Below are 13,223 nucleotides of genomic sequence, written 5' to 3'. Positions count from 1 at the left end.
CTCTCAAGGTTTTTAAAGCTTCTCAAACAGGAAGTCATGTTCTTTCAGGCTTCTCTCATATAATTAGTAGCAATCGCCCTCATGAAAGAAACGCAAACAGGCAGTCGCACACATGGTTTCACTTAACCCCCCCCCCCCCCCCCCCCCCCACTGTTTGGCAGTTTGGGAAATGAGACTTTCAGCTGAGAAATTCCAGAGGAGCCCATGAAAACCCTGCACTGAAGCCTTGGGTGTCAGTCACCGATCTAGCAGTACAGAGCATTTATCTTCTCCTTGTCCATTCCTCCGGCATAATCTCCCGTCTCCAGATTTGCATTCAATGCCAGTGGGGTTAGAGATTGTGTTTGACCTCTAGGGTAGACAATAGTCTAGTCATCATTCACCTCTTTTCCACCAAAATGAATCGGTCACGGACAAGTGACCTGCAAACTCTAACTCGCCTGTATTTCCAAATCCAGTCATTTCAATAGGAATTTGCATGATCGGGAGTTCCACATTAGGGTGAAACGTTCCCCATTCAGATTTAGTCAATTCACTTGACCGTCTTGAACATGAGCTGTTGTTGACCAACATAAAGCAGCTTGGTTTGAAAGTAGCTTCTGCGTGAGCTGTGCTTTGTCTGTCAATAGTGTAGCTATATGTAAAGGACCTGTTTTGCCCACAAAATCTCGTCAAATGGTGCACCTTTATTCCTGGTTTTGAGAACCTTTTTTAACCAAGATTTTTTATTACAATGGGAGGGATCTAGTTTGTGTTTTGTGTTGTTACTGTTAACCTCTGACATTAACAGTTTCTGTTTCAAGAAACCCAGCAGCTTTAAATTTATTTGAGTCAAGTCACCTTTAAGTCTCTGTCACCTTTTTATAGCGCTTTATACAATACAAATAGTTTCAAAGCAGCTTTACAGTGATAAAAAAGCCATTTCGGCTGTATGTCAGCTCTACAAGCACTGTCCTCAACTAAGCAAGCCAGAGGTGATAGCAAGGATCCCAAACTCCATCAGGGGACAGAAATAAGAAAAAAAACTTGGGAGAATCCAGGCTCAGTCAGGCGACCAGTTCTCCTCTGGCCAAACAAAGCAACATGGTCTGGTTTAATTGAAGTCTGAATGTGGATTAGTATCATTGAAAATATTTCATCCAGTTCCTTCTGCTTGAAGATCGGATTCATCATGCCATTATGGAGGCGAAGCTGGCCATCAGGGTCTGTCCAGAGGACTTTTCTGGTTTATCGTTGTCTTTGCTGAGGATCTGTGCAGATGGCTGTCGGTTAGACAAGGTCTTCACATGGGATTGGCTAGTTGGCATGGTCTCTGCTGACATATAGGGATGCGTTGACGTCGTGTCTAGGTGCAGGTACACAATCTGGATCCGGCTGACTATGTAACCTTGGGATAAGGATGAGACAGGTAGACTAATATTAGCATAGATGTTGTGATGTAACAACTACATTGGATGTTGTGAGAAGTGTTCCCGGTTCCATTTGACCTACTTTATGCAGCCTAATAATCCTTTAACGGATTTGTATTATTAGAAATGTGATGGTGTGTTATGTGTATGCTAGGTTAATGAGATGTGTTTTAATCTAGATTTAGACTGACAGAGAGTGTGTCTGCCTCTCAAACAATGCTAGGAAGACTGTTCCAGAGTTTGGGCACTAGGAAAAGGATCTACCGTCCGCAGTCTATTTAGATTTTGTATTATAATGCGCTAAGAGCTCGCTCAAGTACTGAGGAGCAAAACCATTTAGATCTTTATAAGTATTTAGCATGATTGGTGTACGGAACCAATGCAGTGTGGACAGAACCGGGCTAATATAGTCATACTTCTAGAAAGAACTCTAAGCTTGGGGGTAGGGCTGCACAATATATCGAATTTATCGAAATATCCCAAATGTTACGCAATATGCATATCGCAAAAGCTTGCAATAAATGGGGTCATGAACAAAAGACAAAGTTTTTTTTAGCTTTAATAAGTATCGGGATATATTTAATTCATACAGTGAAAACTAAGCAATGTTTTATTTTTATATTTTATGATTCAGTATCTTTTATTAAATAAAATAAACCTAATGTGGGATAACCTGAAACCCTGTGGTTTACACTGATGTTAAAATAACACTTCTTATGCTACAGTAAAACGCTGATGTTCACTTTCAGAAGTTTTAAGGATGTTTTCTTGTCATAAAACGAATGTGAAACACATGTAGGTTATATCATTTAAAATATATTTTAAAGATAATGTAAGTCTATTTTACACACTTTAAGCATTATCGCATATCGAATATCGCATTATTTAAGGGTTATCGCATATCGCATTTTTCTTCAATATCGCGGTGTGCGATATCACGATTTTCACGTGAACGATTAAAATGTCTCCATTATCTGCTTTTGAAGAAATTTCGTGTTACAGTGCACATTCTATCAGTTGGAGTTCTGGCGTCTCTGTCCCATCATACTGTACAACTCGAAGTACATTAACATCATGTTAACTCAGAGGTAGGGTTACGCTCATGTGACATTGCATTTATTCACAATCACGAAAGTGTATTATTTGCATATGTTTTAAAGCCTTGCTGGTTAAACAATTTATTCGGGCACTTGTTCTGACATGCGCTTTTCTGAGCGTGTGAACCCGAAGCGCACGCACACAAAAGGCCTGTCAAACAGCGCTTGAGTAACAATCCAAGTAATCTTTTGAGTCTTATTGCACTTAAACTGTCAAATACACTCAAGGTTTCCATAAACACTGTCAGTTATGTCTTAAATAAACGTAAACAGTGTGGAGAAAACCGGATGCGTGTCTGTATATTAGATCCGTGCATGATGTCTTAAAGTGACTGCTGCCTACCAAGCATTAATGACAAGCGGCAGCATGTTTATAATTATAATCAAACAATGAAAGACAAAGAGAAAACCACTAACTGCTCTTCACTGTATAAATTATATATGCAGAATTTATTTAGTGAAGTCTGTGTAGTTATATTTTTACATTTGTTTATTCAATTTCTTACTTGTGTACTACTGTTAAATAAAGCACTGTTTATTTATTTTGTATATTATATTTGCAATGTGCATCTTTGTCCTTATTTTTAATAATAAAGATAAAATAATAAAATAAAGATTTTCATCTTCACCCACCCCTACTTCGACCTAAATGGTCTTTCATTCTTTTAGATTTATTTTTTTAAAACAGGGAAATTAGTTTGGCTGTGCTGCTCAGTCACATGCAAAGTAGTAAAACCAACATGAAAAAAAAAATCATAGAATCGTGATCTCTCTTTTTCTGAAAAACAATCGTGATATGATATCTTTGCCATATTGATGGACCAGCTGGAGTTTTTTTTTTTTTTTTTCTTTTTTTTTTTAAGCATGCAGAGAAACAACCCAGTAAATTTCTACAATAAAATCTAGCCTTGAGGTCATGACTGCTGACTGCATCTGACATTGAGAGCATATGTAATTTACTTATGTGTCATTTACTATGTGTGTGTGTGTGTGTGTATGTGTGTATATGTGTATATATGTATATATATATATATATATATATATATATATACATACATACATACATACATACATACATATATACATATATATATATATATACATACATACATACATACATACATATATACATATATACATATATAAATATATATAAATGGAAAAAAACGTTTTACAAATACTAGAAATGTTGCATTCAAATTAAAGTTTGCTATCAAATAACACACCCAGGTTCCTAACTGACAACAAGGATGTAACAGAGCAGTCATCAAGTGTTGCATTAACTATGAAAGAAAACTATGAACTGTGGGCCACAAAAAAATATGGAGCGGAGTATCATCAGCATAACAGAGAAAACTGAACAGGGAAGAAAAGGGTGAAAAGCAACGGTCCTAGTACTGAGCCTTGCAGTACACCATACCATACTGAACCTGTGGTTAATATACCTTTTCATTTACTGCTACAAATTAATAACGACCAGATACGTATGATTTGAACTATGCTAATGCAATTCCACTAATGGCAACATCATTGTGTTATCTTTTTCTTTTCTTTTTTTATGTATTGACCTTACATGTGAAGGTGGGAAAGGTTTGGCCGCCTCTGTTACTTAATACTACTTAAGAGGATGTTGGTCCTACAATGGCTGGAATTTTTTTGCTGGTCTTGGCGATCATCATGTGGTCTAACAAATGTTCTCTCCATCAACTCTCACGGTCCTATCCTTGGGAATTTGAGCATGTATATCTTAGTTTTGCTCGCATTGCGCACAAATCTGATTTGTTTTTTCAAATCCGATCTTGTTCAAATCTGAGACTGACTGTCTGTGCTGTCATTTTGCAAGGGATGAAATCTGATCCGTTCATTCAGACAGTGTTTATCTACATCAGTTGCTATAGTAATGACATAGCCATCGGCGCAATGCCAACAGCTGAGAGTATGAAAGAGAAGATGATAAATGTTTTTTTTTTTTCCTTGGCACATGTCCATCATGACATATTTGTGCAGTGCTGATACGCATCAGCAATGAAGGCAGTTTTACACATTCATACATATGTTGTGTTTGAAACTGCTCCCTCAGGACCCCTCTGTCATTCACTGCTGAATACATGTTAGTGTGAACAAATTAAGAAAATGACAGTACTGCACCTGTCTGTGGTGTTAGTCACATTGCACCCCTAATGATAAAATAAAAAAGATTATATTTGCTTGTCCAAAATATTTGTTGTTTTTGTCAGGTTTGCAAAAATCGGATTTTATTTGGTTTGTGTATTGCTTTTTGTTTTGTCTTTTATTTTGTTTTCCTGATTAACAACCAAGCATTTGATTCACATATACCAAAAATATCAGATTTTTTCTGCCTGCCTAAAATGTCTCTAATCTATTCTTTATTTTGATACTGATATATTTTTTCTTCAGCTTTTCTTCTTGGAAGAAAAGAGAAGGCAGTGCCTAGAGGACTTGGCAGCACTCATCCAGAAGATCTACCGTGGCTGGAAGTGCCGCACTCACTTTCTCCTGATGAAGAAGAGCCAGGTGGTGGTCTCCGCCTGGTACCGAAGATTTGCGGTGCGCTTTCATTTACTACACCTTTCATAGAAAACATTGATTGTGTTCAATATGATTAATTGTTTCAACTGGGATCAGAGGCAGATTTTTTTTATCTCAAGATTGCTGTTGGTTGTTTTTTGATTGTAGCAACAAAAGAAGTACCAGAACATCAGGTGCTCTGCCTTAGTGGTTCAGTCATTCATCCGTGGATGGAAGGTAGGTTTCTGGTACACTGCATGTCATTTCCTTTAGCAAACAAAGGCCACATTCACATTGCAGCAAAATACGGTTGTCAGTCTGGTATTTGAGTCCTTAATAAGGTTACGTTTACACACAGTTAAGTTATTTAGGGGAGTGACAACCGAATTCCAAGCTCACAACCGTGCATTTTCAGGACTCGGTCACAGGTTTCTCTAAAAAAACCTGCGCTGTGTGAATGGAACTGGACAACTATTTGTTTGTCACGTCATACAGTGCAAGAGAGACGCTCTGCGCTGAACAAAGCATGTGTTGCGGGTTTTCGTCTGTGGTTTCGCTTTCGGTAACTTACAGCGATGGAGATATGAGCTGTGTATCATCATCTGAAGGTTTTAGATCCGGTTACTTAAGCTGCTACCGTCAGTTTTGTGTTCTATGCGCAACTCAAATGCTCCGCTCTCCACCCAAATATAAAAACTGCTGTCAGTTAATGAAGATTTGATAGATGACCTTTTCAGTTTCATGGACTTTGCCATCGTTGATATTACTTTGTTAACTGTCGCTATGTTTACTGGTAAGAGAATACAGTCTTGATTCCTGTTGCACGTTTACTAGCTAACAGTCAGTATTCAAGATGCTACTGTAAGATGCTGTTTGATCGGGACATTTCGAGATTCGCACCAGTAAATAAATGCGGTTGTCAATCCCAAAAACTGACAGTGTGAATGTAGCCAACGGGTCTTTCCCCACTATGTAACTGTGGCCCTTTTTTCACAGGCCCGGAAGCTTCTGCGTGAACTGAAACACAAGAAGCGGTGCGAACAGGCCGTCACGACTATTTCAGCCTTCTGGCATGGAACTCAGGTACTGAACTCAGTTTCTCTATGAATTGGGTGAAATGGTAAATTGTGGGGTTAGATTTTCAACACCGGAGCTTCTTGCCTTCTTTTTTCCCTCTAGTCCTAATTCACTTCTGCTTTTGATGCGACTTACTCTTTTCAATCACTCTTTCCTTGTTATATTTCTGACTTTAACCTTTGCCAACCTATCTCTGCTTCCACGTGGCCGCCCTCGGCTAACATCCGCAGGCTCGCTGGGAACTGCGGCGTCTTAAGGAAGAGGCACGGAATAAACACGCAGTGTCTGTCATTTGGGCAGCTTGGCTTGGAACTAAGGTATTTAACAAGCCTGCCAAATGAAGTCGTGTCCCATCCCGCCTCACCTCACCATTAATGGCATACCTTTTGCGTGTGACTAACTGTTTTATCATCTTGTTGGTAACGTCTTGTGGGAAATAATGGGGAAATACTAACATATTGTTAATTTGCTGACATTGAGTTGAAACATCTGTACCCAGAAAATGAATCTGAGTTGCATGTATGAATTATGTTCTTAAAACTAACCCTTTTTTTTCAACTTCTATATAACCCTTAATAACCCTTTAACAGTATTCAAATGTTTTATCACTCCTTTATTTGTTTGCATTTTGGAACTTGTGATCTTGTGAACTCCGAGTTGATTTTGGTCTTAAGAACTTTGGTCTCCTGCACTTTCTAGTTGCTGTTATCAAGCAATATGTTTTTCAAAAGTGACTGATGTCTGTCCTGGCTGGCCATGTGGTTATTCTCTGTGTATCTCACTTGTTGCAATATAAAAAAGATGTGGGCCATATCCTGATACAGATGTAACGATTTACAATCATTTGAGCCCCTAAGGGTTGATTTAAACATTTCAATGTTACGTTAATAGAACTGATAAGCAAGAATCAAATACATTACTTTTACATTACACTGATTTAAAACACACTTGTGTCTTTAGCTTCTGTTCTTAATACTTTTCCACCCTCTTTTCCTTCGTTTTCAAAAAAAAACACAAAAACACTCTGGATAGGCTCGAAGAGAACTGCGGCGCTTAAAGCATGAAGCTTGCAGTAAACAGGCCGTGTCTGTCATTTGGGCCTGCTGGCAAGGAACTAAGGTATTCACCACTATGATTGTGTGGCATCCCGTCATCCACTTAACCCATCTCACACCTTCATGTGTTCATGAAGTGGACCGGATCATGACCCATCTTCCCTGAGCTCATCCCATATGTTGTGCATGCCGATACATTCAGGACCCCACAGCATGAATCATTTTTGCACTTTATTGTAGCTCATTGTAAGAAATTAGATGGAATGGCAGAGGATGGGAGCAGAGAGTGTGTGGTCAACGGGTTGGTGTATGGTGCATTGGGGGCAGAACTGAATACGATATTTTAAGCTGCTTTTCTCTGACTGCCGATGGATTAAAGCTCATCCAGACCCTGCAGAGCAGGCCGATTCCCACGCAGCAGGCTCGCATCACAGCCGGATGACCTCTGTCCTTACCAAATGCACCATTTTATTAACCGATCCCTAAGAGTGAGTCTGGACACCTTATGTTTGGTCATATCTCGCAATATCCAGTGAATTTCTGCAGCAGGGATCCGTAAATTTTGTAGCAAGGTTTTGACTATAGTTATAATAGATTTATGGTTTTCTGAACATACAAGGTCAGTTTTTTTCACCCCATCATTATTTTCTTTTTTACTTACTTTACTAACATTTTAGGGCTGTCAAAGTTCTCTGCCAAATTATATAATATAAAAATGTTAAAAAAAATCTAAACTATCAAAATTCCTTTTTTGTCCTTTTTCCCAGCTTTTATTTTTAATTTAGTTCAAATGTTTCTTTTATCAATTTTAGTTTCCATTAAGAATAATAACCATAGTCAGCTTGTGGGGTGGTCAGGAGCAGTCAATAAATTGACGCTTTACTTTTATTTGGTTTAAAATTATACAGTAACCAAAATCCCAAAATAGTCTCATGTTTATGCTAGTGTCACAGTGGACCAGTCACGAAGTAATTTTCCATATTCCATCAATTCTTTGATTCATGGTTATTAAAAAAGAAATATGACTTGATGAATTGCAAAATCTTTGATAAACCAGTGATTATCAATTTAATGTAGCAACTATATAATATGCACCTTTTAGAGCCCATCTGCACTGCAAACGAGTGCATACTCGTTGTGTGTCACAACTGCAATGCTTTATCATTTATGTACTTGCATGCAGTGTCACCGTCTTCATTTGTTATAAGAGGAATGTTCTTATAGCCTGAGTAAACTCATGGCAGGCTTGATGAAGATTTGTTTTTATCTTATAGATGAGAAAAGTAATCTCATTCCATCCACAATCCCATGTGAACTTCTCTTTGCATGCTGGATTCACACTGTTCTGCTGTTCTCCCACTCCATCTGAGTGCCTTCTTGAGGTTGATGTGGCTTGTTTTATTGTGTGTTTGTGTGGTGTGCGCCTTAAGAGAGCAGTTGCACTCTTGCTTTCTTTTTTTATTGCTCTTTTTCCCCTTGTTCTCGCTCATGTTTAGTTAACCCCATGAAAAGAAATGTGCTCTCCACAGGAAAACCTCAACAATGTCCATCTGTGATTACCAACAGCAAACACAGAATGTGTTTACCAGCTGGTAATTGGGTGCAGTTTTGTGTGGCGTGGACCTGGTTTATGCTGCTTCTTTGCGCTCAGCTTTTTTCAATGGATTCCCTCCTTTCTGCATTCATGCCCGTCTCCCTCTTTCACAGGCACGTAGAGAGTTGAAGCGCTTGAAGGAGGAAGCCAGGCGTAAGCACGCCATCGCTGTCATTTGGGCCTACTGGTTGGGACTAAAGGTATCTTCCAACCATCGGTACTTGCCAGGCGTTGAAATGAGTGCGAAGCGTGCACATAACCAGCCTCTAAGTGTCCTTAACCAGCTGCTCTGCTATGTACTAACAATCTAACCTCATAGTTCAGTTCCACAGGTCCATTAGCATCTAAGTCAGTGACACATGTCGCTGATGTCATAAGCGAGGATGAAGTGCTAAAAAACATGTCACGAGGCTTTAGTGTCTCCAGAAAGCAGAATCAAATCTGTTTTCATAATCCATGGCTTTAGAAAAGCTTCCTCTGGGCAAAATAGCTGTTAGCATGAGTCCTGCGGAGGCTGCCTGGTGATACTGCGGTCTCTGTCAGGGGCTGCTCCAAGGTCAGTGGGTGTTCGGGGTGTACCGCAAACATCTGCCGATGTGTATGGACTGTCCTTTGAAATATTGGAATTGATAAAACGGATATGTCCTGGATGCTAATTTGTCAGTCCAGCGTTTTAGTTGTGTCCGTTTTATACAGAAGCTATGATATAAAATGCCTGCGCAACCTTGATATCAACTATTATTACACGGCTCTGTGGAATTGATTCTGATTGGTCAATCGCACCATCTAGCGGTATGTAATGCAAGGGATAATGTACATCCAGCCGGTTGTTATCTCAGAATAAACCCCCGACAGGGTGATGAGGACCCTGACGCGAAGCAGGCTCATCGGGGTCACTGAAGTCAGCAGTGCTACACGCTTACACAAAGGAACGTTCCACAAAGGAACGTTTTTCCTTTGTGGAAGTTTTGTATTTGGTGAGCTAATAAAATATTGAAACTCAGTCAAATCAATGTTTTGTATACAGTTATTTATGCCATCCAGTATCGTGGACTCGCTCTCTCTTGTTTCATACAAACGCAGCTGCTGCCATTTTGTGACTATTGTTTTGTACACTGTTGGATTATAAAATACAAACAGGTACGATTTTAAAACGGTTTAATCTGGAATCAATATCTTATCTCCATAATTATTTATGTGATGAAATGCTGTGTATAGCGTATCTGTTAAATGTTTAAAATTGCCGCACTAGCAACTGCTCTCTCCTCTGCTTCGCATCAGGGTCCTCATCACCCTGTCTATTCTGAGAGAATCACCGGCTGGATGTACATTTTCCCATTACCTTATTACCTGTCAGAGACTAACTTCTTGCTGAAAGATGATAGGCACTTAATGAATGTGTTTAACAAAAATGCTTTCATAAAAATGTGTGTCCTTAATACAGTACATGGCCAACCATTCAATCAACCATCTATATATGTACATGTTAACATTACGGGCCCTATCTTGCACCCAGTGTAATTGACTTTGTACACATCATTCCTATTTTGCACCCGTGCACAACGGACTTTTCCCCCCACAGACGCACGTCGGTAAATTAGGGAATTAACTGGCGCTCGCGGGGGCGGTTCAGCGAAAAGAGGAGGCGTGTTCCGCCGCAAAACTTCCCTGGTGCTATTTTGCAGTTTTAGAAAGCAATTCCGCCACTGACCAGGAAAAACCCAGTCTAAAGACAGTGGCGCGTTGCGCGTTACGGTACTGATCCACTTGTCCGACACTAATGTCGTGTGCTGTCGCGACGCCTCCCCACATTTGTACGTTGATGGGCGTTCCTCTTGTTTACCGCTATGGGCGTGGTTTTGAGCCAGCGGCCAATCTAGAACAAAGGACCCGCAAGAGACTTCCCCCCCCGTCTCCATGTGCGTGCTTCTATTGGATAGCCGTGTGGCGTTCAACGGAATTCATTTGCATAAAGATGGGCATCGGCCAGCTTTTTGACGCGCGGCATCTTTTCAAATGAATGCTTTGCAAGCGCGTCAAAGTCGCTTGACGTCACCCATAGGAATATAGTGGAGTGCAGCATGACAGAAGTGTCGCACGGACAAGTGGATCACTGCCGTGAGTCATATCATATTTTAAGGGTGCATGCTTGGCCATTATGTAGCGTGAGAACAACGCGCATAGCCTACACTTTGATTCTCTAATCTAAACAGACGCAGCAGTTTTCATTTTTGCAAATCATACATTATTACAAGGAAACATATTAACACATGAGGGAAATCATTGTTGTGTCCATAAAGATGTGAAAAAATAGGCATAAATCTAGATTACACATTTACCCAAATTATTATACGCCTGTTTAACTGAAGCTAATTTGGGTGGGTTTCTCCCATCCTCATACAATGTCACTTCTCTGTCTTTTACGGCCCTGATGTGAACGTCGGTCTCCTCGGCTGTGAACCCCTCCTGGCGTGCGCTGGCAAATCCGCCGTTATAATAGCAATCCGCCATGGAACAAACGCACCTGCTCTTAAAGGGAATGCGACGCTCTGATTGGTTTACTGTATTTCACGTTACGCCCAAACCACACCTATGAATAATGAAGCTACTTCAGACCAACCCATTTTAGATTTGCGTCGGACGCAAGAGTAATTTATCCCGATGGTAGCAAAAATAAAAAAAATAGCAAAAGTGCCCGGGATCTGCCCACAAAGTTACTTGCGTTTCGCATTTGATACTTGCGTTTCAGATCGTTAAAATAGGGCCCTAAATATGTTTGTTTTTAAACGGTTTTATCTAATTATTTTTTTGCTCACAAATAGCCATTTCTACCCGATAAAATATTATAGAGTTTGTTACAAAATATATGTGTATATTTATTTATTTAAATATGGAGGGGAACTCTGACCAAAGCAGACCAAAACAGTTTTTGCAGGACAGGCCATTATGACATATTTAAATGAGCTGTCACTTGTAAAATGATCTACAGGTTACGCTCGACTTTATCCCAATAGTCGGGCTTGCGAGCTGACATCTGAATAACTGAGCAGAATGGCATGAATTTATTAATAACAGAAATGATTAGACATGAAAACTTTGCCCCAGTAGCTCATCCATAGCCATGTTTTCTGTCTGTTGCTGTGTGCCTGTCCCGTCTGCTGTCTGCATGCTGCTACTGTTGGCTTTTACATTACAGGCTTTTCTTGTGTTTTGCCTCCACTTGTTTTTCGTTGTGTGTTTTGTATTTTAACTTGCTGTCATTACCGGTTTTGTTTTGTATCTGGGTTTTAGGGGTAACATCAAACTTTTCAAGTTGTGTGAAATGATTGTTGTGTACAAAAGTATGATTGTGAATCTCCTGGTTTCACAGCATCCGTTCTCTCATCTTTGCTTTCCAGTGTCCTGCTCTTTAGGTGTTTAAGACCCTGCTTGTCACGCACCACTTGTCTGAACTGATTAGTGGCCTGTCCCATCCCTGCTGTCATCACAAGACTGTCAATACAAAGAAGTGACTTTTTAAACCCACCTTTTCACAGGTCCGTCGGGATTACAGAAAGTTCTTCAGAGCTAATGCTGGCAAGAAGATCTATAACTTCACCATCCAGAGAATTGTAAGTGGCTTAAGTTGCTGATTTAACCTATACTCTTTGCTAGTCACCTAGTTATCCAGAAACGTAGTCTTACTAAGTAATTTAAGTAAGTAATTTATTCCTTAAACGTGTCTGCAACCACTTCACCTTATGATTTGCCACAAACTGTGTTGTATCAGGTCTTTATAAAGGCTATGTTCTCTATCAAAGAACCATTGGACTTGCCAGAAATAGTAAAGCTAGTGCTCCTGCTTGATTATTTTCACTTTCATTCCATGTATATATTTGGCCGTAACCAACTATTATCAAGCTAATAACAGCAGAAAGAGGAATTCTTTGCCTGTTTTGTCCATGTATAGAACGAGTGCAAATTAAGTCTTGCCTTTCACATTTAGTTGACTTTACGTGACCCAACACAAGAAATACAATTTAAAGGGCACCTATTATGCCCCTTTTCACAAGATGTAAAATAAGTCTCTGATGTCCCCAGAGTGTGTATGTGAAGTTTTAGCTCAAAATACCCCACAGATAATTTTTTACAGTATGTTTAAATTTTCACTTTTGGGGGGTTAAGAAAAACGCACCGTTTTAGTGTCTCCTTTAAAAGTTAATGAGATGCGGTTCCACGCACAGGGGGCGGAGCCTAACCAGCTCGCACTCAGAGCCAGGACAATCTCATCTCAAAGAAAGATGATAATATCAAAACAGAAACTCACAGTAATGGTGTTCGAGTCGGACAATAATGCGAAGTACACAAAACACTCCTTACAACTAACAGTAAAACAAAAATATACACACCTTTTAAGTGGGTGCTTTATAAACTGGTAAACTGTATATCTGTAAAACGACTCGATGAGCTCGAGCTGTCATAA

At 39.7% G+C, this 13,223-nt stretch overlaps 1 protein-coding gene across 6 annotated transcripts in view; it reads left to right on the top strand.

Moving 5' to 3' along the window:
* myo1b (myosin IB) overlaps nucleotides 1-13,223 on the top strand; it is an 86,855-nt gene that overhangs the window by 69,140 nt on the left and 4,492 nt on the right. Inside the window, exons 20-26 of one of the 6 annotated variants that reach the window (XM_079619353.1) lie at nucleotides 4,925-5,074; nucleotides 5,204-5,272; nucleotides 6,032-6,118; nucleotides 6,343-6,429; nucleotides 7,145-7,231; nucleotides 8,875-8,961; nucleotides 12,298-12,372. In XM_079619353.1, the coding sequence (XP_079475479.1) occupies nucleotides 4,925-5,074; nucleotides 5,204-5,272; nucleotides 6,032-6,118; nucleotides 6,343-6,429; nucleotides 7,145-7,231; nucleotides 8,875-8,961; nucleotides 12,298-12,372 (642 nt within the window). The remainder of the gene's footprint in view (nucleotides 1-4,924; nucleotides 5,075-5,203; nucleotides 5,273-6,031; nucleotides 6,119-6,342; nucleotides 6,430-7,144; nucleotides 7,232-8,874; nucleotides 8,962-12,297; nucleotides 12,373-13,223) is intronic. The other 5 variants (XM_079619355.1, XM_079619354.1, XM_079619356.1 and 2 more) reach the window with 5 other exon arrangements.

This window comes from Phoxinus phoxinus (genome assembly GCF_949152265.1).
Source record: "Phoxinus phoxinus genome assembly, chromosome: 7".
NCBI classification, from domain to species: domain Eukaryota; kingdom Metazoa; phylum Chordata; class Actinopteri; order Cypriniformes; family Leuciscidae; genus Phoxinus; species Phoxinus phoxinus.
This window is presented reverse-complemented; position numbering and strand designations above follow the sequence as displayed.